Raw genomic sequence first — 21,705 nt, forward strand, 5'->3', positions numbered from 1 at the left:
ATGTCAAATGTCTATGCAGGCACATAACCAGCTCATTTGCTTCTTGATCTACATGCCAAGAATAGTTCCCTTCACCTCCCAGCCCCCGCCTCCCCACCGCTGCTCTCTTCAGATTCCAACTCACTGTTCTCTTCTTGTGAGTGAGAACATCACTTCCATGAGCATGTTACATTACAGAGCAAAACAGATTATCTGGGCAAATCTAATCTAGTTACACAGGCTATTTATTTATTACAGTACATTTTCATCATGTCAATTCATCTCCCCACTCTGAATCCTCTCAGGCGTCCCCTTCTCTCAAATTCAAGTCTTCTATAACTATTATTGATATGCATCTTATTTACCATCTAGCTGTGTCTATCCATCCTGAGTCCAACTAGTGTTGAACTTGTACAAGGGTGTTAGGCTGACCTCTTGGATGTGACACCCTATCAGAGCTGTCCTGGAAGAAAACTGACTCTCCTTCTGTCAGCTGCATATAGGGGTGAGACCTCAACTAGGGGTGAGACCTCAAGGCCCTTGTTTAACAATTTCCTCCCAGACTGAAACGTTCCACCTTACTGGGAAGTTCCTCAAGCCGGAAGGTAAACTACTCACAATAGCTTCAGCAAATCCTCATAACTGACCAGAGTCACCAGGCCTCTCCCTGCTGGGGTAAGCAGAGCCCAGCTGCAATGAAGACTCTCGGAAGAGCAAAAGCTACAAAGAAGACTGAGACCAGACCAGCTGCCTGGAAGAAGCAGAAACCAGCCAAACCGGCTGGAAAAGGTTTAGATCAGAGTCGGCTGGAAAGGAAGCTCTCTAAGCCTGTGGCTGGGGTGGGCTTTGGTAATGCAGCTGTTGTCATTTCTGCTCCTGTAAGTAACCTCTCACCCATATACCTGTACCTAACACCAATTCAACTCATTGGTTTACCAATCTGGACTTTGGTGGTATCTGTAGTCTGACCTCACTTCCAGGTTTTGAAAACCCACCAATCCCTGACTTGAAACCCACAAATCCCTGAACTGAAAAGCCCAATTTCCAAGCTTAAAATCTATTAATCCCTGGACTCATCCCAAGCTCTGGACTTGAAGTCCCACCTATCCCCACCCTGGAAATACACATTCTGGAAAATTCTGCACCGCCCCCCCCCCGCCCAAGAAACCCTCTATAAAGCCAGCTTCCTGCTCAGTTCTTTGCTATTTCTCTTCTGAGCAGAGGCAGCCACCCTCTTGTGTCTTTCCCAATAAATCTCCTTGTGTTGTGCAGTGTGACTTTGGGGTACTCCTTGGCCCCAGACTGCCAGGGCACCTTTGCCTTCAGAGCTGAAACACTTCCACTGGGGAAACCGCTCCCCTCAGAGCTGTAACACAGGATCTGTACTATGGTCTGTCACAGGCTCCCCATCTAGGGTGAGTAGACATGTGTGTTGCCTCTCTCCAGCAAAAGTTTTGTTACACAACAGCTCTTTGCCCATCCTTGCTTGAGCGTTTACTGGCATGGTCTAGTACGGGCAACTGTAGCTATTGAGACTTCATGATACAGTTCACACACGTATGTATGTATGTATGTATGTATGTATGTATGTATGTATGTATGTATGTTTTGGCCTGGGGCCAAGCCTGATAGCCCAAGTTCTACCCCTAGAACTCAAGGTTGAAGGAGAGAACCACCTTCTGCAGGATGCCCTCAGGCTGCAGTGCTGTAGTGTGCGCACCTTACACACAAATCAATGTTTTAGAATAAGTCAGAGATTTGAATTGTGAGGACAGTGTAGCAAAGCGGAGTGGATTACAGCTTCCAAAGAAGTAGGGGTCTCAGCTCTATAGATGCCAAGCAAACAGTGTTCTTAGCAATCTCAAGAGTTGTGTCTAAAGCAATCAGCTCAAAACAGTTTTAAATCTTAGTTTATTGTTGCCAGAGTAGTTCAGCAAGTAGTTCTTTCTCTAAGAAAGAAGCAAAAGCCTGCTCACCTTATAAAGCACAGGCTTGCTCCACAGTGCTGTCGCACACCAGCATTTCTTCTATGGCAAGCACAGCTCTGTAAGCTGTCTGTAGCTGGTAGGTTTTGTTGACTCATGATGATGAAGACTTTCTGTGCTGGTTATGACTGGAGCTAGTAGTGGTTGAGGGCAATCAGGATGAGTGCAGTTTGGAATACACGGCTACATGGCTACAGGCGATTGGACTTTGGGTATTTAGACTGTGACATCTATGTTTATTTACCTTTAACACTTTGCCCAGCCCAGTCAAGACCATGATTTCAATCGTTTTACATATGCTGAGAATGTGCAACACAGCCATATGTGGCAGAGTTCTGACTTAAAGAGTTTTGAGGTAATAAATGAGCACTTTCAATCATCGTGTGTGTGTGTGTGTGTGTTATTTTGGTACACAGCACTGGAAAAGTAATTCAAAGGGATTACATAAATGATTGCTAGAATCATAGGGACTGTAAAGGAGACACTGGATGGAGCCAAGATTGGGTGAGTCTTGCTCAGATCCGCATAATTGCTCAGTTAACCTGTAGGGTAAAAAACTCCAAGCTCACTTCTGGGTTTTCAAAACCCACCAATCCCTGGTCTCACCCCAAGCTCAGGACTTGAAATCTCAGCAATCCCCCTCCGCCCTGGAAATCTCCAACCTGGTAAACCCTGCCCCCAAGAAACCCCATACAAGAAGCCTGCCTCTGCTCAGTTCTCGGCTGCTTCTTGCCTGAGCACAGGCAGTCACCCTTTCGTGTCTTTCCCCGTATATCTCTTGTGTGAGGTTTGTTGTGCAGTGTGACTCTGGTACTCCTTGGCTCCTGACTGCCAGGATACCTTCCCTTCAGAGCTGAAACACTTGCATTGGGGCAATCTTCCCCCTCAAAGCTGTAACACTTGCATAAACAACAGCCCGAGGGATAATACATGGAGGATGTATTAAGCTAATGAGTTTTAGATGGATTTGCTATGTGGCTGAAGCTAACTGCTGCATGTTCTGAGGTGAGAGAAGTACAGAGCCAGTCTTTTTTTTTTAATTTTTAATATTTTTATTACATATTTTCCTCAGTTACATTTACAGAGCCAGTCTTAAGTGAACAGCTTCATCATACTTCCACAGACAGTAAAGACTGCGGGAAGGGCATGCATGGGTTCCGAGTCTGAGCCCAGCACTTTGATACCATTTGTTGAGTACTTTTTATTAGTACCAAGGTGAAAGCACTAATGTAAACTATATAAATCTAAAGTAGATGTTTCTAAGACTTGGGAGGATTCTATGCTATATTTTCATTTTTGAGTTAGGTAATCTCACTCACACTCACTATTCTACCTTTAATTTTCTCATCTAATGGGTTTGAAAACACAACTTTACAAAAATATGACTATAAGCTATAAACTCCTAGGAAAATATTAGAAATTATGAGCAGCTGTCAGTTTCCACATAGCTACCACAGAAGCTCAATGACAGTGATTATAACCAGCTATGCTGTATGCACATAAACTTCATATCCATATACCTATTAGCATTTGTTCTGAGGCAAAACTTACATATGTCAGCCAACCTCCCTGCTTGATCAAGAGACACCAATTAGCCACTGTGAAAGTATGAATACAAGCTAAATTCATGGGTTATCAGGATGTTCTAGTACTGGAACTGGAGAGAGGAGCTGATAATTTTAGGCCTGATAGGTTTTAAATATAGTCTAATGACTGCATCAACTAATACTGATTTCACGTGGACTCTACTAAGCTGGGATCATTTCAAGACTGTATAGGTCTATGCCTCTATGGAATCTCTCTCTCTCTCTCTCTCTCTCTCTCTCTCTCTCTCTGTGTGTGTGTGTGTGTGTGTGTTGTGTGCGCGCACGCATGCACGCATAGGAATACAGGCACAGTCATCATCACCACAACCTCATTCTTACAGAAATCCTTTTTGAAAGTTTTTACATTTTTTTTTTTTTTTTGGTTTTTCGAGACAGGGTTTCTCTGTGTAGTCCTGGCTGTCCTGGAACTCACTCTGTAGACCAGGCTGGCCTCGAACTCAGAAATCCGCCTGCCTCTGCCTCCCAAGTGCTGGGATTAAAGGCGTGCGCCACCACGCCCGGCTACATTTGTTTAAGATGGACACTCACAGACTTAACTTTCTTAAGGGTTTTTGTTTTCTTGGTATACTAAAATGACACATTTGTCAAGCAGAGACTCTTAACAAAAAAACTAAGAAAGGCAGAAGAAAATATTCCTACCGAATAATCAAATCCATTTTGGCTGCCTTAGCTCTTGCTGTTTTCACAATCACTGGGTCGCTGTCACAGTAATCCTTTGACGCCGTATAGCTGTACCTATGTTAATCTAGGCCGCCTTCAAAGTTTCCATCTCCTAGTTGTCAAACGTGATGGATGACAGACAGGCCAATCCTGGTAAGAGCCTGCCTGGCTTGTTCAGACCCAAACTGAGCTAGACTTCCTCAAGTGATGAAGGATTTTGTTTTGTTTTTCGAGACAGGGTTTCTCTGTGTAGCCCTGGCTGTCCTGGAACTCACTCTATAGATCAGGCTGGCCTCGAACTCAGAAATCTGCCTGCCTCTGCCTCCCAAGTGATGGGATTAAAGGCGTACGCCACCACCACCGGGCGAGGAAGGATTTTATTATCAGAATTTTTCAGTGTTGTGAGCAGAAGCACGGAAAAATAAAACCCGTACTTTTGGAAGATCTAGAAACTATACACTAAACAAATCAGTTCTTCGGATATCCACAATCACTAATGAAGTAGCATGTGGCCCACAGCAAACACATAAAAAATAGAAAGCTGAATATAACTTTGGGGTTGAGCCTGTCCTTGCAGAAAAAAAAAAGTCGGAAGATGGCATTTCTGTCTTTTAGACCAGCTTCTGGAATGTATACGTGACACTCTAGTCCAATCACAGTAACGTGCTGAACTCTTCGTCCTTGCACTATGATGGATAGATGAAGCTCTGCTCTCCAGTTAAAGAGCTAGTTTCTTTATATAGACCATTGGCTCAGGTAGAGTTGTGTCAGTCGGGGAGACTCCGCCCCTTTCGACCTCGTGACCCGTCCCCCTTCCCAGGCTGCCGGACTTTGGCGAAGTGGGCGGGCCGTGGGCAGGCCCTGGGCCGTCTTGTTTCCAGGACAAGAGCAGAGCGGACCCTGAGCCCTCTGCAGCAGCCAGAGCCGTAGCCACTGTCGCCTCGCAGCCAACCGCCACCATGGTGAAGATCGTGACAGTGAAGACGCAGGCATATCCGGATCAGAAGCCCGGCACCAGCGGATTGCGGAAGCGAGTGAAGGTTTTCCAGAGCAACGCCAACTATGCGGAGAATTTCATCCAGAGCATCGTCTCTACCGTGGAGCCGGCGCTGAGGCAGGAGGCCACGCTGGTTGTGGGCGGGGACGGCCGCTTCTACATGACCGAGGCCATCCAGCTCATCGTACGCATCGCTGCAGCCAACGGGGTAAGGGACGCGCGGGCCGGGCTGAGCGTGTGCGACGTGCGGGCTTTTCTGGGCCGGCGCTTCCGTGCGCGCCACCATCCCGTCCCCGCCCCGCGCACGCTCCCTTGACCTTGGCAGTACCCCCGCCCCCACTCCCCTATTTGGCTTCCCGTCCACCCCATCCCCCCACACCCCAAGTTTCGCAATGGCTATGCCGGGAAAGGTGAGCCCGCCGTGCAGACCCTGCGTGGCGCTGTGCTATTCTGGTCTGGGATTGGGGCACCTCCCGCTGGCTCGAGGCCAGGCGTTGGGAGGGCCGGGGTGACCGGAGCACTCATCCCCCTGGGGCGTTAAGCCAGCGATCTGGGCCCGCAGGTGCCAAGCCTCTCTCCCTGCCCACTGGTTGGCTTGGGAAAGGCGCTTCCTCCCCTGCCGGGCCTGCTGCCTGGGTTCAGGCTTTTGAAAAGTCCAGTCTCTGCTGGACCTGTTCCACCAAGGGGGCTGGACCTGAATTTTCATTAAAGCAATAACAATATACCCAAGGGCTCGCTTACGCAAGCTGTCCTGACAGGCCAGGAAATTAATGCAACGCCCCCGGTTCCGCCCCCTGGTTAAGAAGGTTAACTGTCTTAATTGAGCAGGTCCACTAGAGAGGTGAAACTTTTTTTTTCTCCTATAAATCTGATGATGTGTAAATGTGGATTTGGAATTGGTTATTTGTTTCTACAAGATACTTTAAAAGAAGTTTTAAGGAATACTTTTTTTTTTTTTTTTTTTGTATATTTACAATAACATTGGACTTTCTCTCAGCTCCTCTGGGGCTCATTCCCTTCAGCAATTACTTGTATTTCAACTTATTTCAAGCTGCCTTGCCAAGCACCGTGACAAACATTTCACTGGTGTGTCTCAAGAACCCTCTTGAAGCCCTATAAGGAAGACGCTATTATGGGTACTTTAAAGTCACCGACGAGAGTACTAAAAAGCCTGGGCAGGTTAAAGAATTTACCAAAACTATAACGGGAACATTGAATCCAGCACGGAACCTGCCGGTACCACTTGAGTGGCTTCTGAAAATTAAGGGACTCATAAATTGCAAGACCTTCTTTTCCCAGTTTTCAAGATCTAAACTGAGCTCTGTATGTAGACTTTCCTGGATGAGTCAGACATTGACTAACAGAGAAAGAAGTCGGGATTTGTATCTGTATGCCTCATAGTGTTCAGACCACCACAGCTTTCTTTCCATGTGGGAGAGAGGACGATCAGCTCTGTGGGGAGGATCCCTTCAACTCCACCCTTGCTCACAGGGGCCTCATTCAGCAGTTCCCTGGCCTATGCCCAGGACAGAGAATGGGTGGGGGAAAGGAAGGCTCCCAGTCAGGAGTGAGCCTTGTCGGTAGGAGCTTTTAGCATAGTGTGAGTTTTAGGGTTCAAATGGATTTCTGCCACTTTGGGAGTACTGTGGGGTGAGAAGGAAAGCGTGAAGACAACAACAGAAAGTTACTAAACATCATCACGCATTAGCCACTGGCCTGTTGCTCTTCCCTCTTTGGCCAAACTCTAATAGTTCCAGGATTCCCTCACTTGCCACCTTACCATCGTCTAAGCCCTGCTGCTTCCGCCTCTCTGCTGAAACGCCCCCTCAGGGAGGGTGACTCTGCTTGCTCATTCCCTGTAGCACTGTTGTGGGCCTTTACCTATGCCCTGCATTTCGATGACTTAGTCTCATTCCTTATCTTGATCACGCCACTGATCGTTCCCACCATCCCATGGCTCGCTGAACTTATTATACCCTAGGTCTTTGTCCCCAGCTTGCTGCTCTGATTCTCTTAAGCATCACTCCTCCCCAGGGGTGTAAGTGTGTGATTCCCTTAAGATCAAATCTTCATAAAGCAACTGCTCCTTTCTCATAGATACCACCAGAGTAGATTAATGCAATTCCATCCAGTGAATTTATGTTTGCAGGTCATATGTGCCCATTGGAGACTAAGCTTAAGACAGGATTGCATTTTACATGAAGGTCTTTCCTTGGTACATTCAAGGGGATCAGTCCAGGACCTCTGCAGGTAGCAAATTCTGTAAAAGATTACGTCTGTAAGAAATAAATTGTCATGGTCTGTTTTCAGCGTGAGGTGCAATTAGAGCTCATCAAAGAGTGGCGGATAATCAGGGGGCCTGGGCCTTTCTGCTAGCTGGCATCTGCTTGTCTGAACACTCTGAAAGCTGAGAAGTTGCAGGCAGGCTGCACCTTGACTGTGCCATAATTAGAAAAGGGGGTATCTCGGGTCCCAGAGTACTCCCCACCATGTACGGCTTTGCATTCTGAACCAGGAGAACAGGGACTTTGGGAAGGCAGGCATGCTAGAAGAACTGACGACTGGACCTCTCTGGAGTATTGGTCTATGGGAGAAGAGAGAACAGGACATGATCAAGAACTTCAGAAAACACTGACCTGTGCCAGATTAGCACGCCAGCCATTTTTACCCTTTCTCAATGTTGGTGCCTCTGTCTGCAAAATGGTTTATTAAAAACTGCTTCACTACTGCTAGTCTCTCGGATTTGTTATTGTATAGTGAGGGTCCTGTAAGATGAGGTGCTTATTTGCTTATAATCCACGTAGTTACCTTAAATCATCTCTATATTAGAAAACTAAATATGGCATAAAAAAACGCTGTGTAGGTGTTCACATTTGTCCCATATTGCTTTTTTTTTTTTTTTTTTTTTTTTTTTTTTTTTTTTGGTTTTTCTAGACAGGGTTTCTCTGTGTAGCCCTGGCTGTCCTGGAACTCACTTTGTAGACCAGGCTGGCCTTGAACTCAGAAATCCGCCTGCCTCTGCCTCCCAAGTGCTAGGATTAAAGGCGAGTGCCACCACGCCCGGCTTCATATTACTTTTTAATGTTTATTTGTGTATGTGTATGTATGTGGGTGCATGTGTCACAGCAAGCTTGTGGAGGTGGGGACAACTGTGGGATTTGGTTCTTTCCTACCATGTGGGTCTTGTGGACTCAGGCTTAGCAGCAAATGCTCTTCCCTGCTAAGCTATCTCACTGGCCTCTGTATAATATTTTATTTCATTATTTTTGTTCTTTCTGAATATTATCAGCCCTTGATTGATTAAACCCAGGGGTGTGGACCTGGTGAGTAGAAAATTCAGACTGTACCTACAGTAATGTGGACCAAAGGTAGTATGTTTGATGACTCCCTGTCTGGTAGCCCTGAATGGTCAATCACCAATATAGACAATGTTGCCAGCACAGATACAAAGCCAAACCATGGAAATGGACTTCTTGTCCACAATCTGCACACTCAGGAAAGAGCTGTCTGATCCCAGGCTGGATACCAGAATGGGTCTGAAAATGTACTGACCCAAACATGAAGGCTCCTATGATCACCAATCATATCAGCCAGAACTTGAGAACTCTGTCGTCTTCCACTTGGGATGACTATGTCTGTTTTGGTCTGTGTTTATGTGGGTGGGCGCCTATGTCTGTGTGTGCAGGTGTGCCTTTGTGTGTATGCACATATATGGGTTTAGAGACCAGAATGTTGTTCCTCGTGCACCATCTATACTTTTCCTTGACACAAGGCCCTCTCACTGGCCTGGAACTCTGCACACATGTCTGGCTAGCCAGCGAGCCCTGATAAGCTGTGCTGTATCTTTAGGGCAGCCCTGGCTTAGCAGAGAGACATCTTTGAGTCACTTTGTTATAGACTACCCGTTTAAAAGGTTTAATAACTTCCTGCTTCTTAATTATTCTTAGTTATCAGCAGCTTTTGAATGAATCTTCAGTAGGTCGTACTTTCTGATTTTGAATCAGCATTAAATGCCAGGCTGAAGGAGATAATGTCTTTTTTTACTTAGGATATCTTGGCTTCTGGGAGGGGTTGACCAGAAGAGATTTAAAAAAAAGAAATATTAAAATAAAAATAAAATAAAATAGAAAAAAAGCAAAATTATTAAAGAGAGGACATTCTTGATTTGGGACTGAACTGACTGGACTCTCTCTGTCTCTGTCTCTATTTGTCTCTCTGTCTCCCTCCTCCCCTCCTCTCCCCTCCCCCCACTCTCAGTGTGTGTGTGCGTGTGTATGTGTGTGTGTGTGCACGCGTGTGCATGTTTTTATCTGGATACATGTGTATACATGCATGCAGAGATCAGAGGACAGCCTTCGGTGTTCTTCAGGTACCATCTACTGTTTTTGACATAGGTTCTCTCTTTGGCTGGAACTTGATAAGCCATCAAGGTTAGCTGGCCTGGGACCCCCAGGGTTCTTCCTGTTTCTGCTTCTCCAGCACTGGGATTGCAAGCTCACCTGGGATTTTTGTGGGGAATTTCTGCAAATGGGACTCTGGTCCTGATGCTTGCACTGCAGCCTTTTACCGAGTCAGCTCTCTCCTTAGCATGGGAACTGAGGCCGTGGCCTGCAATCAGAGAATATGCACCCACCTCTCAGGAGAGGAGAGCAGCAGGAGGGTAGGCAGGAGTAACGTAGTCTTTGCTACTACATATGTGCTTTTTTGTTTGTGTTTTTTTTTTCTTTTTTTTTTCTGTTTTTTCGAGACAGGGTTTCTATGTATAGCCCTGGCTGTCCTGGAACTCACTCTGTAGACCAGGCTGGCCTCAGACCCTGAACTCAGAAATCCCAAGTGCTGGGATTAAAGGCGTGCACCACCACCACCTGGCTTGTTTGTGTTTCTTAACCTTCAGTGTTGGGCATTGGTCCCAGGTCCTCACCAGAATTAGTCAAGCACTGCACCACTGAGCTGTGTCTCCAACCCCTGGTCACATAAGACTTTATTGAGTTGGTTTTTGTTTGTTTGTTTGTTTTTTGAGAAATTCTCTTCTTCAGTTTCACAAGTGTTTTCTCTAAAAATAAATGAATAACCCTTTCTTCTTTAATGTGGTCTGTTGCTACAGCATTCAAGACTAAAAAGGAGGCTGGGAGATGACCCAGTGGTTAGGATCACTCTTCCTCTTTAAGAGGACCCAAGTCCTGACAAGACAGTTACAATTTCTGGCTTCTATACCATCTTAGTAGAGGAAGACAGGAGACACTATGGGCTTTGTTAGAAAACGTGACTCTTAGGATAAATAAATGGGCCCTTAAGAGAGCAGTGTAGAAATATGGTAGTTTTGTGGTAGTGCATTTTTTCGGGGGGACGGGTAAGGTACTAAAGAGTCGTCCCTGGTTGTGTTGTGAAGCATTCCAACTCTCACACATACGGGAAAGTGCGCTACCCGACAGGTCCAGCCACACATGTGTAAGAGATGTAGGCAGGGAAGATTGAACTGCCCCATCTACTCTCCCCGGAGCTCCTTGGAGCACTTGGCCGTTTGCCCAGTCATAGCCTGACTTCACCTGATTCAGAGCTGAGCTCATATATGGGGAGCTCCTTGCCCATGTTTAAAAATCACCATCTAGTGTTGTAAGTTTTCAGGGTCTGTGAAGGACCTTTGGTGGAGAATACGGAGAAGGCTTTTCTCAGCTGCTGTCCTCAGGATAGAAATGACCACAAAGGGTGTTGCAGTTGGGGTTTTTGTGGCTGTGACTTGGGGAGGGAGCGATTTATCTGGCTAACTGCTCATCATAGAAGGAAATCAAGGAAGGGACTCAATCAAGGCAGGAACCTGGAGGTAGGAGCTGATGCAGAGGCCGCATTGGGGTATAGCTTGTTTCCCGAGGTTTGCTCAGCCTAGGGATGGTACCACCCACAGTGGGCTGGGCCCTCCCCCATCGATCACAATTAAGAAAATGTCCTACAAGCTTGTTTACAGTCCAGTCTTACTGGAGCATTTTTCTTAATTTAGTCTCCTCTCAGGTGACCTTGGCTTGTGTTAAGTGACGGAAAAGGAGCCAACACAGAAGGGCAGCCCTGTGAGCCGCAGGGAAATGGGAATGAGAACTTGCTCCGACTGTCCATCTGCAAAACTCTGTGCTAACTCAGTCTCTTTCCTTGTATTCACTTTAATCATTTCACTATAATTACAGAAAATAGATTAACATAATCAATATCCCAGTGAGATTATGATATAATTACATCATTTCCCCCTTCCCTTTCCTCCCTTGAAGCCCTTCCAAACTCCTCCTTTCTCTCTCAAATGCATGGCCTCTTTCTTCATTAATTGCTGTTACACACACACACACACACACACACACACACACAACCTGCTAAGCCTGTATAATGTTACTTGCACATATATCGCAGGGCTGACCTTTGGTGTGATCTTTCCTATTCCCTCCACTGTCAGCATCCCTCAGTTGCCTGTAGTGCTCTGCAGCGGGTCAAACTTTCCCCATGCACTTTAGCATGTCTGTTGGAGTCTCATTCCACTTCCATTTAGGCAGTCATGTTGGTGAGACGTTTGGGTGTAGCTTCTGAAGTTTCTAGGGAACACAGTCTCACATCAGACTTCCTAATCCTCAGCTCTAACAACATCTCCTTCCCACCTTCTGCCACGATCTCTTAGCTTTGGGTGCTGGAATTGTGTTGAATATTTATCCACTGGGACTGGGCTCCACAGCATTGGGATTTGATTGGTTGTGCGTTTTTCTATAATAGTCTCTATCTGTACCAAAGAGAAGTTTCCTTGAAAAGTGGCAACTGTACTCTCCAGCCTAGAACTGGAGAAGGCTATGCCAGGTGCACTTCTTAAACCACAAACTGTGGTCATGAAACGTGGTTCCCTTGTCCTGCTTCTTGGTAGTGTTGGAGCTTGCACTTTGGTCTTCTGATATTTCATACAGTTGGTCTTTTCTATAAATAAGTATATGTCATGGGGCACAGCGGCACATGCCCATAATCTCAGCAGTCTGGATGCTAAGAACTCACAAGAAGCCTGTGAGTTCAAGGCCAGCATGGATTCCTAAGTGGGATGTTGTCTCCTAACAACAACAAAAGGCAAGCTATAAACACAAGTGAGTATATGTCAGAGAACATATGTGACAACATATGGGGGTTGTGACAACATCCTCACTCAGTGGCTGAGGACACTGGATTTGGCAGTGTGGATGGACTTCCAGAGCCCTGATGTTCAGGTGAATTCTATGCATTTATAAGAGGACCCCAGATAGAACAACTTTGGTGAATTCCAGCACACATGACATTGAGTGTGTGTGGCCATCTATGACATAGAGAACTATCTTCCCAAATTTAGCTGACTTCTTCCTTTCCCACTCTCTGATGTCACATGGGATGTGAGATCCGTTTTCTTGCAGGAAAATGCTCGAATTTGTGTTCGGCTGCTATGAAGAAAAGTGGCTCAGCACAAAATGTGGTTTTTTCCAGGTTACAGTGGGTGGGGTCATGGGGGACCAGCGGAAGCCCCTTTTGACTTGATATCCATGGACTCATACGTTACTTTCAGAGATGCATTCTCAGGACAGCATTGTAAATGCCAGGTTTCCACTCTGGGTGGCTGAGAAGCACAGCCAGTCTAAGTGACTTTAAACAGGAAAAGTGACTTTAAACTCCAGGGCACCTGGAGGGAGGCCATTTTCACCACTCCTGGATTGAATGAAAACTAATTTTGGAATCATAGTGTGAAAGAAGGATTAAAATCCACAAGAGAAGGTTTCTTTCTCTTGATGGTTCCTATTAAAAAGTGGAAGCTGAACTAGATGCCTATAATCTGAGGATGAGCTAGCCTCGCAGGGGTCAGTGGGGACAGTAGCCCACATCCAGATCATATGGGAAGTTATGCTGTACTCTCGTGTGTGTTCTACATTAGAGTGGAGGGTGACACTTGAGTATAGCCAAATCGCTCTTCAGTCCTTTGCACAGATGTGTAGAAAACACGTAATCCAGTGTATTTATCTGTAGAGGACAGCAGGACCAGGCTAATACTCAGCTGTGTAGGGAGCAGAGCTGAGCGAGGGCCTGTGGTCTGTGAGTAACATGGTGTCAGAACTGCCCATGTTGTTGACATCTCCCTCTTCCTCAGTGTATGTGTGTGTGTGTGTGTGTGAGTTGTAGTTAGCTAAATTCTGGCAAGGGAAGTATGTCTGCGCTATGACTACATTGCAAACTTGTCATTACCCTGAGCTGCACATATGGGAAGCCCATAGACTGTAGTTTAACATGGGTAAATTGGAACATGATGGCTTTGGGACTTTCTGCCTGCCTTATGTTTGAAATCTCTTTGATTGTTCCAACAACGCTTGACCCTCCCACTGTAGCTCAGTTTGGCTGCTCTGGAGATAGATACTCCGAGGTGGCCCCCAAAGTGAACATTGTGTATACTATGCAGTCTATATGGTGATCCAAATAATTTGTATGATAATACAGGTTAGGCTGTGGTAAGAGACTCAATAGACAAATAGATGTGACTTAAAGAAGAATGGAGATTTTTCTTTCTAGGAATGGCGGGTGCAAGCAGGTTGGGCCTGGCCTCCTGTGGTCTCATGGCTTTGCCATCCTGCTCATGCAAGAGGTTGTACTTGCCCACCTGACTGCAGATGTTTCCCCATGCACCCTGCTTGCTCTTACCCATGTTTGGGTCATAGGCAGCGGAAAGAGATGTGCCTAGGAACCATCTTTCCATTATAGCAACAAATGCCTGAGTGGAGTCAGCGTCAGAGGAGGAAAGGTTTATTTAGCTCATCTTTGAGAATTTAATGGGTGGACTGTTGGCCCCATTGCAGTGGTTCTGTAGTAGCACAGTATGTCATAGTGGGTTCTCTGGTGTATGGTAGAGGAAGTGCATGCTGTTTATGGCCTAGTGCAGAGGTTGTGACTGGATTCCACTGTCCCACTCAAGGGCACCAACCTACTAAATACCTCTTAAAGTCCCAATAGTGTCCTGGGCCAGAACTAAGCCTAACACATGTCCTCCAAAGGACACATGTCCTCTAACACATGTTACCCAGTATATTAGGCATGTGGTTAGCTAAGGTGTCTGTAGAACTTAAGAGAGAGAAGGGAAAATTCAAATCCCTGCCTCGGTGCATTGTTTTGTTTTCCACGTACTCACCATTACACTAGCCCCACCCCTACCCCAGGGCAAGTAGCCCAGATGCTTCTAGCAGTGCAGTCAGAGCAGTGGCTCCAGTCTCTAGGTGTCTGGTGTCCTCTCCATCAGGCTGTGGAAAGCCCCTCAAGTGTAGCATCCAATGACTAATGTGTGTAAGAACGTAACTTTATAGCCACATATGTGTGTGTATGGGTAGGTGGGTAGAATAGTGTCAGTAGGACACTTATAGACTGTGGGCTGCTGGCCTGCTCTGCTCACATGCCTGGGCTGCTGCTCTGCTCACTTGCCTGGGCTGCTTATAAAGCAATGGGTTTATTTTGACTCATGGGTTTACAGGTTCCTGTCTGAGGCCAGACACACTCACTGCTGGCAGGCTCTGTGGTAAGACAGCTTATGTCAGGAGCACATGGTACATGCGGTAGAGCAAAACAACATCTATCACAAGCCGGGAGCAGAGAGATACAGAAAGAGGCTGGAGTCCACAAGCTTCTGAGGAGAGAGGCATGCCCTCTCCTCGGGGCCTGTCCTCTGGAAGGTTCTATTTCCTCGCACAAATACCATGTTGGGGACCAAGCTTTTAGCACACGGGGCTTTGGGGACACTCAAGATCCAAAGTGCAGCAGAAAGCATATGGTGGTGTTCATACTGCCTACACATTAGAGCCACAGTGGTGGCGTCTTCTTTCCCAAGGGTCTTCTTGATGGATGGGGTAGCATGATAAGCCAGAGCAATCATCCAGGTGTGCTAAGAGGGGATGCTGAGGGAAATCGATGTCTGTGGCAGATGAGGTTGGCGGCGAAGTAAACAGTGTGGTCTCTGTGGCATAACACAGGAAAGTGGGACTATGGGGTTCCCCTTAGCATGAGCTGTTGTCTAAGATCCTCTCCATAGTGTGAGGAGGGTGCACATGGTCACTCACAACATGCTACAGGTCCCGCCTGGAGCATGGTACTGTATGTGTCTGTCTTTAAGGGTTTAATAAGGCTGGTGAAGGCTTGCTGAAGGCGAGGGCATTGTTCTCAGCCACTTTCTGTCAAAGCAGACAAGGCTATCCAGAAGAAAAGGACCAGTTTCAGTGTCTCCAGGAGAATAACTTTTCCCCACTTCTCAAGAGCATAAGCAATCAGATTTCTCTTTTAACAAACATATCTGAGCTTCCACGTCCCCGTTAGTATTGTTCCCTGACACACGGCCTCTCTGGGACTGTGCACTTACTCCAGTCACGTGTCCAGGGCTCAGAGCCTTTCGAAACACCTCTGTGGGAATTATTTTTCAGGCCACTGGTTTATGGGCCACATAGGAAAAGCAGTCACATTATTTTATAGTCAGGCTTCATTTTTCACTTAAAATGATGTAATGAGATTTGAACACCCACTTTATTCATTAGACATGGCTCCAGACAATTTTTTTTTGTCTCTTTTCAAAGTTCAAATCTATTCTCAAAGGATGAAATCTGTTATGACTGAGGACTTTCAAAGGAAGTGCCACAGACAGGAAAGACAGCTTCCCCTAAAAGAGTAAGTGGGGTGTCAGCTTCATTTGGAGATCTTACTGCTCCCTAAGCCGGTGCTGGGATGAATATGCTGGCGCAGAGCCAGAAGTGAGTGACCGTGTGCACCCTCCTCACACTATAGAGAGGATCTTAGACGACAGCTCATGCTGAGGGGAACCCCACAGTCCCACTTTCCTGTGTGTTATGCCATAGAGCCAACACTGTTTGCTTAGCCAACCTCATCTGCCACAGGGACCACTCTGGTAAACACATGCTTTTTGTGGCCATTTTACAACTGTGTAACATCGGGAAAGTTTGTTCACCGCACAGCAAACAAACAACTAAATACCAAGACCTCTCCTAGGAAGATAGTCCCATCAGCTCAAGGTCACAGAAACCCAAGTCTGTGACAGCACCAACCTGATCCATGGTAGTAAAGAGTTAGGGCTATGGAGTTGGGATGGCATTACTGAGTGAGGACAGGGAAAGGCCTTTTGACTTAGTAGTAATAAAACTGTTATATTCCAGGGTCTTCATGGGGCCTTTGAAAAATGTATTCTGTGGCTCAAGTTAAGGAAGATTTTAAATGAAGCAGAGGGGAAGTATGTGTGGACTACTCAGATGCATTGGGGGGAAGACTGCGGCTGGCACGAAGGTTGAGCATCTTCCATAGGTGGGGCCACATTTTCTGCTCCGGCTCTTTGTGATTCACCCCATGAGAAAAGCGCTTAGCACACAGCTCAGCCTTGCCAGCTTTCCCGTGGAAGATCTAATGGAGAGAAGCGATAAGTGGCTTATGCGTTAGTGTGAGGATGCACCAGCCTTTGTGAAGCACCGTAGTGCCCAACGATCTACTAAATAGAGCGTTCTGATAATTCTAAGGGTTTCACAATGATTTCAAATACAGAGACCATTGGAAGACAGAGAGGGAAGGGACGAGATGAGGGTCATTTGTGTCTGCCACCACCCACTGCATGGGTATCTCATCCTATCTCCAGTGCTACAGTGTGTCTTAGATTTGCCTGTTCAGGCAGTGGTCCCTGGTCCCTGTGAGGCACAGCCATACAGCCTCTGGATCTGAGGGCTGAGCTCCATGTGATACCTTAAGATGAATCTGTGGTGTGGTTGCCTGGCCTAGGCCAGTGTCATCCTCCAGATAGGAAGCGTCCAGAAACACATCTAACACTGTCATCAGCCTCCTGGGACCTGGACCTGTTCATTTGATAAACACTGACATGTTGTGTGCCAGTGACTGTGCAAGGTGTCTGGTGAAACACAGGCAAAGCTGTGTGGTCATTGGAGAGACGGGCCCATCCATGGATAGCTAAAAATGTAATGTAGGTTAGTTTCCTGTGACTGCTGAGAGAAATGACCACAAGCTGAGGGCTTAAAAAACAGAAATTTGTCAGCTATTTCTGGAGGCCAGAAGTCTAAGATCAAGATGTTGGCAGCAGACATAGTAGCCAGAGGACACTTCTGTGACACTTCTCACTTTGGGTAGCCCAGGGCTTCCTAGCACATGCCTAGTCACTACTTCTGACCGCAAGGCCATCTCCGTATGCCTGTCTTCTTTCCCACCCCGGATTTCTCTGCTGGGGAATTCGGCTCTCCGTCTGAAGAATGTGGTTTACTGCTATGCCACGCCCTCGTTCCTGTTCTGTTGTTAGGACTCTTGTCATTAGATCTAGGGCCCACCTCAGTAATCCAGAATGCTCTTATCTCAAGATCCTTAACTTGTAAAGTCATTTTATCAAACAAGGTCATCATGCACCACAGGCTCTGAGTGAAGAGTCCTGGGGGTAGTAGAGACCACCATTTAATCTACTACAATTAGCATGTGATGGGAACCCAGAGACACCCCCCCACACCTCCCCACATACACACACTTCTGCTGCTGCTTTGATGGCACCAGGCCAGGACTATCTGTCACATGAAGCAAGCAGTGCTCGATTTAAGCATACTCTAGGTCCTTCACAGTGTCCCTGTGGACTGCCTCTGATGTAATGCCAAATAGAAGACAGGCCACTGGGTGGCACCCTGCATTGCACTAACAAGTAGTTCATAGTATGAGTTGGAGTCGACTTGGGTTCACGCTGTAGTTTCAAGTTCCTGTGAAATGTTATGAGCTCTGCCTCTCATCTCTAAGGCTCAGAATCCTCTCCTGTGATCAGGGGTTAGTTCTGATATCTAGTGAAGAGTGTCATGGGAATGGGTTGAGTTCATAGGCTTCTGAATGCTTGAGGAACGCGGGGTGCAGCCTGAGCGCCAGTTACTATGGTCGTCATTGAAACTGTACTTTTGATTCAGGCAAGCCACTCCCTGGGCTGATTCAGTCCTGTCCCAAACTGCAGAGCCCACGTGATAAAGCCTCAGGTGAGCTGAAGAGCAGCTCAACAGCCCAGACTCTGGGCTTCTTGAGGAGGGTGGGGTGGGGGGCTCTTTATCATAGTTACTTCCTCCAAGTTGAAGGGGAGGCTCCCAGGGATAGGTGAGATCCACAGTGGGGGTGGGGGGAGCTGATTCCTGAAGTTGTCTCTGGAAAGGGACACGCATGCACTCATGTGCACAGGAACACACACACATACACACAAAAAAAAACCCCACAAATATACTAGAAAAATTAGATTATTTCTTTCATTTCATTTTATTATAGTATGACTTCAGAGTCAGCCTAATACAAGAGTTTGGTTCCTGGATACACTATTCATTACTGGACGTTCTGTTTAGGGTTAATTATAAATGTCCTTATTGTGGGGGAGGAGAGATGCTGAAGCTCAAATCCAGGCGTTTGCATACTAGGCCAACACTGCAACTGAACTAGAGCCCTAGCCCTTTGAATTTCTTTTTACTTATTTTTCAAGTTCGTATGTCATAGCGTAGTTTTTAGGAGATATTGATGATGAATAGACAGACTGCCTGCACGAGTCACACTCAGGCTTCGTCGGCTGCCTCAGTGGGTAGGTCAGGGTTCCGTGGGAAATGCACTGGATACTGCCAAGAGTCCCACAGCAGTTCCCACCTCCCTTCCCAGCCTGGCTTCTCTTAGCAGATCTGCCAGCACCTAGCAGCACACTGCACACTGTCGACCTGTGTGTTGCAGAGCACAGGTGTTTTATCCCACCCCCAGCTTAATGCAGGCTCTCGGGGTGGGAGAGGAGCCTATTCTGGGAAGCTAGGTTCAGTCTGACAAGTCTAGCAGTTTTTGGTCTGACACCTGGCTATCTCGTCTCAAAGGTGCATGCCAGGCAGTCCTGATGTAAGCAGGATTGTCCCTGAGCGTCAGGGTTTCTTTCCTACACAGTGCCGCTGCCCATTAGGATTCGAGGACAGTTGTAAGAAGTGGCCAGAACAAAGAAGAGGTCCCCTTGTTCCCAGGGCCTCTCTTGAACAGTTTTGGAAGCTTTCTGTCCCTTAGACAGTTACCCAGCAGAGCCTCGGTGCCTGGTAATGTGGTAATATGCTTTGGGAACACTCAGTTCTATCCATTTGGCCATGAACAACAGAAATTTTTTTCTTTTTCTTTTTTTCATGACTGACTAGTGGTCCATTTTGTATGTGTGTGACAGTTTCCCTATTCATTCGCTCTGGACTCAGGTGACCCTGGATCTTGGCTTTGGTGAATAGTGGCTGTGATAAACATGAGATTGGTCTCTCTTCCATTGCATTTATAATCAGCACTGGGATACTTGGGCCACACTGCTCTACTCACAGTGTTTTGAGGCGCCTTTATATTAATTTATGATGGTGATACCAATGTGCATCCCCTCCTACAGTGAGTAGCAGTTTCTCCATCTCTGCAGCCTCACCAACATACACAGTCTCTGGATTTATTTCATAGACAGGCCAACCTTCAACCTGGTCCTGGAATTAACTTCATGACTCTGAGGGGACAAAGAGTTTTGGAGACTTAGGCCAGCAAACCCAAAAGGCTGTTTCTGAGTAGAGCTGGTCGCAGAATTTGTCCAGTGACACAGAAACTCCAGAGATTTGTTGTAGCTCGTTGTTTAACTAGCAGGCTACATGACATGAAACAGGTCTTCATGTCACCTGATGTCTTCAGTAAAGCAAGCTTCTGAACTTGGGTTCGTGGTCCAGATTGGTATTGTAGAATGAATTAAACTTGAGTAATTAGGTAAAATATATAATTTACAGACGCAAAAGAACCACACTGAAAACAATTACACAGTGCAGCTATTTTTCTACAGATATCCTGAGACATGCCTATATGCGTATATATAAACAAACAAACAAATAAATATGTATACACTGTTTTAAAGACAGTCTTACTGTATAGCCTTGGCTAGCCTGGAACTTGGGGTGTAGTCCTTGAACTCATGACAATTCTCCTGCCTCCGCCTCCCAAGTGCTGGGATTCCAGGTATATGGCGACACACCAGACTTTCTCTGACATTTGTTGACACAGTGTCTGCTGTGACCCTTCCCTCTGGTTTGCCTTGGTGTGTCCTCTGTGTAGTTTACTTTTTCTACCTTACTGGAACCATGAAGGCCCCTTACCACTTCTGCCTGTGATCCCTGAGGCCCTGCTCAGGAGTGGAGCAAGCTGAGCCCCACAGACCAGCCAGCTGTGCTCCCCTCCCTGCTGCAGATTCTGGTTTCAGTTGTTACGATGCAGGTCTCCTGTGTTCTAGAAACCAGTCACATGCCAGTTCTCAGGCAGGGTACCCTCTACAGATGCCTGAGTTGTCTGTGAGAAGGGGGAAGTTTCTTAGTGGTTATTCTAAGAAGGGGAAACCGTTTGACTCCCTAGGAAGATGCTCATGTTCATCACCCCCCCCCCCAGTAGTCTCAGAGGGCATTTGATGCTCTCACATCAGTAGTTCAGTCACTCAGGGATTTGCTTTGAGCATGAGCAAGCCCATTTCAGGAACTGAGTCAGGAAGCAGTGAGAAAGAGAGGAAGCTTCCCCTTAGATCCCGAGCCATCCTCCAGGCTGACACTTGGTGGTGAGGAGCAAACACTCCGGGCCATAGGAAATGTACATGGGAGTGGGCTGGGGAAACCCCAGCATGTTTTCGCTCAGTCTGCCAACCCTCGTGCAGAGAGCCCAGCTACCCCAGAATAGGACATGCCATTTTAAATTACTGCTAACTTACGTCAATTCTCCAGAGTTTCTAGAACAAGGCATCATGCCCTGTCGCGTCAAACAACACTCATTCACTCTTGTAGTTTCAAAGGCTTGGAATTCTGGAATCAGAGTAGCAGCCCTGAGGGTAAGCTGTTGCTGCTTCTTCTTTCCCTTCTCCTCCCTCCTCACCAGCTCCTTCCAAGCCCAGATCCTCACGTATGCCAGACAAGCACCCTTCCACTCTAGAGATAGCCACAGCCCGTGATGCTCTTAGGAACCCTAGAGAAGGCTCTACCCTGGCTCCCTCCTAGCTCCTGTCACTTGGTGCTGCAGCATAGCTCACATTCTCTACCTCTGTCCCCATGTGGCACACTTCCTTGTGTCTGTCTCTGTCTTCAAATCTCTTGCTCCTTATAAATATGACAGCCACTGATTGGATTTAGTGCCTGGCCTAATGTGATAATACTTCAATTTCCTCATCTGTAGTATAGGAGTAGTAAGAACACCCACATCATGGGTTGTTATTATGTGTGCCAGGAAGCCTACATGTACTGTTAGGCACAGTGCTGGACTTCACATGAGTTCATATGACCTCAGCAGCTTGAGAGAAAAAGCTGTTCGGCCGCTATATAATAGGTGAGGAACCAGATTGGTACCCTCAATACTACTTAAGTACTAAGTAAATCCTGGTAAGAATTTGAGTTGGATCCCTTATTTTCACTATACTGAATTCCTCAAAGCA

At 46.6% G+C, this 21,705-nt stretch overlaps 1 protein-coding gene across 1 annotated transcript in view; it reads left to right on the plus strand.

Moving 5' to 3' along the window:
- Positions 1 to 5,065: 5,065 nt before the first annotated feature.
- Pgm1 (phosphoglucomutase 1) overlaps positions 5,066 to 21,705 on the plus strand; it is a 56,972-nt gene continuing 40,332 nt past the window's right edge. Inside the window, exon 1 of the mRNA XM_021159356.2 lies at positions 5,066 to 5,436. Coding sequence (XP_021015015.1) covers positions 5,191 to 5,436 — 246 coding nt within the window. The 5' untranslated portion in view covers positions 5,066 to 5,190. The remainder of the gene's footprint in view (positions 5,437 to 21,705) is intronic.

Source organism: Mus caroli, chromosome 4 (genome assembly GCF_900094665.2).
Source record: "Mus caroli chromosome 4, CAROLI_EIJ_v1.1, whole genome shotgun sequence".
Lineage (NCBI taxonomy): Eukaryota > Metazoa > Chordata > Mammalia > Rodentia > Muridae > Mus > Mus caroli.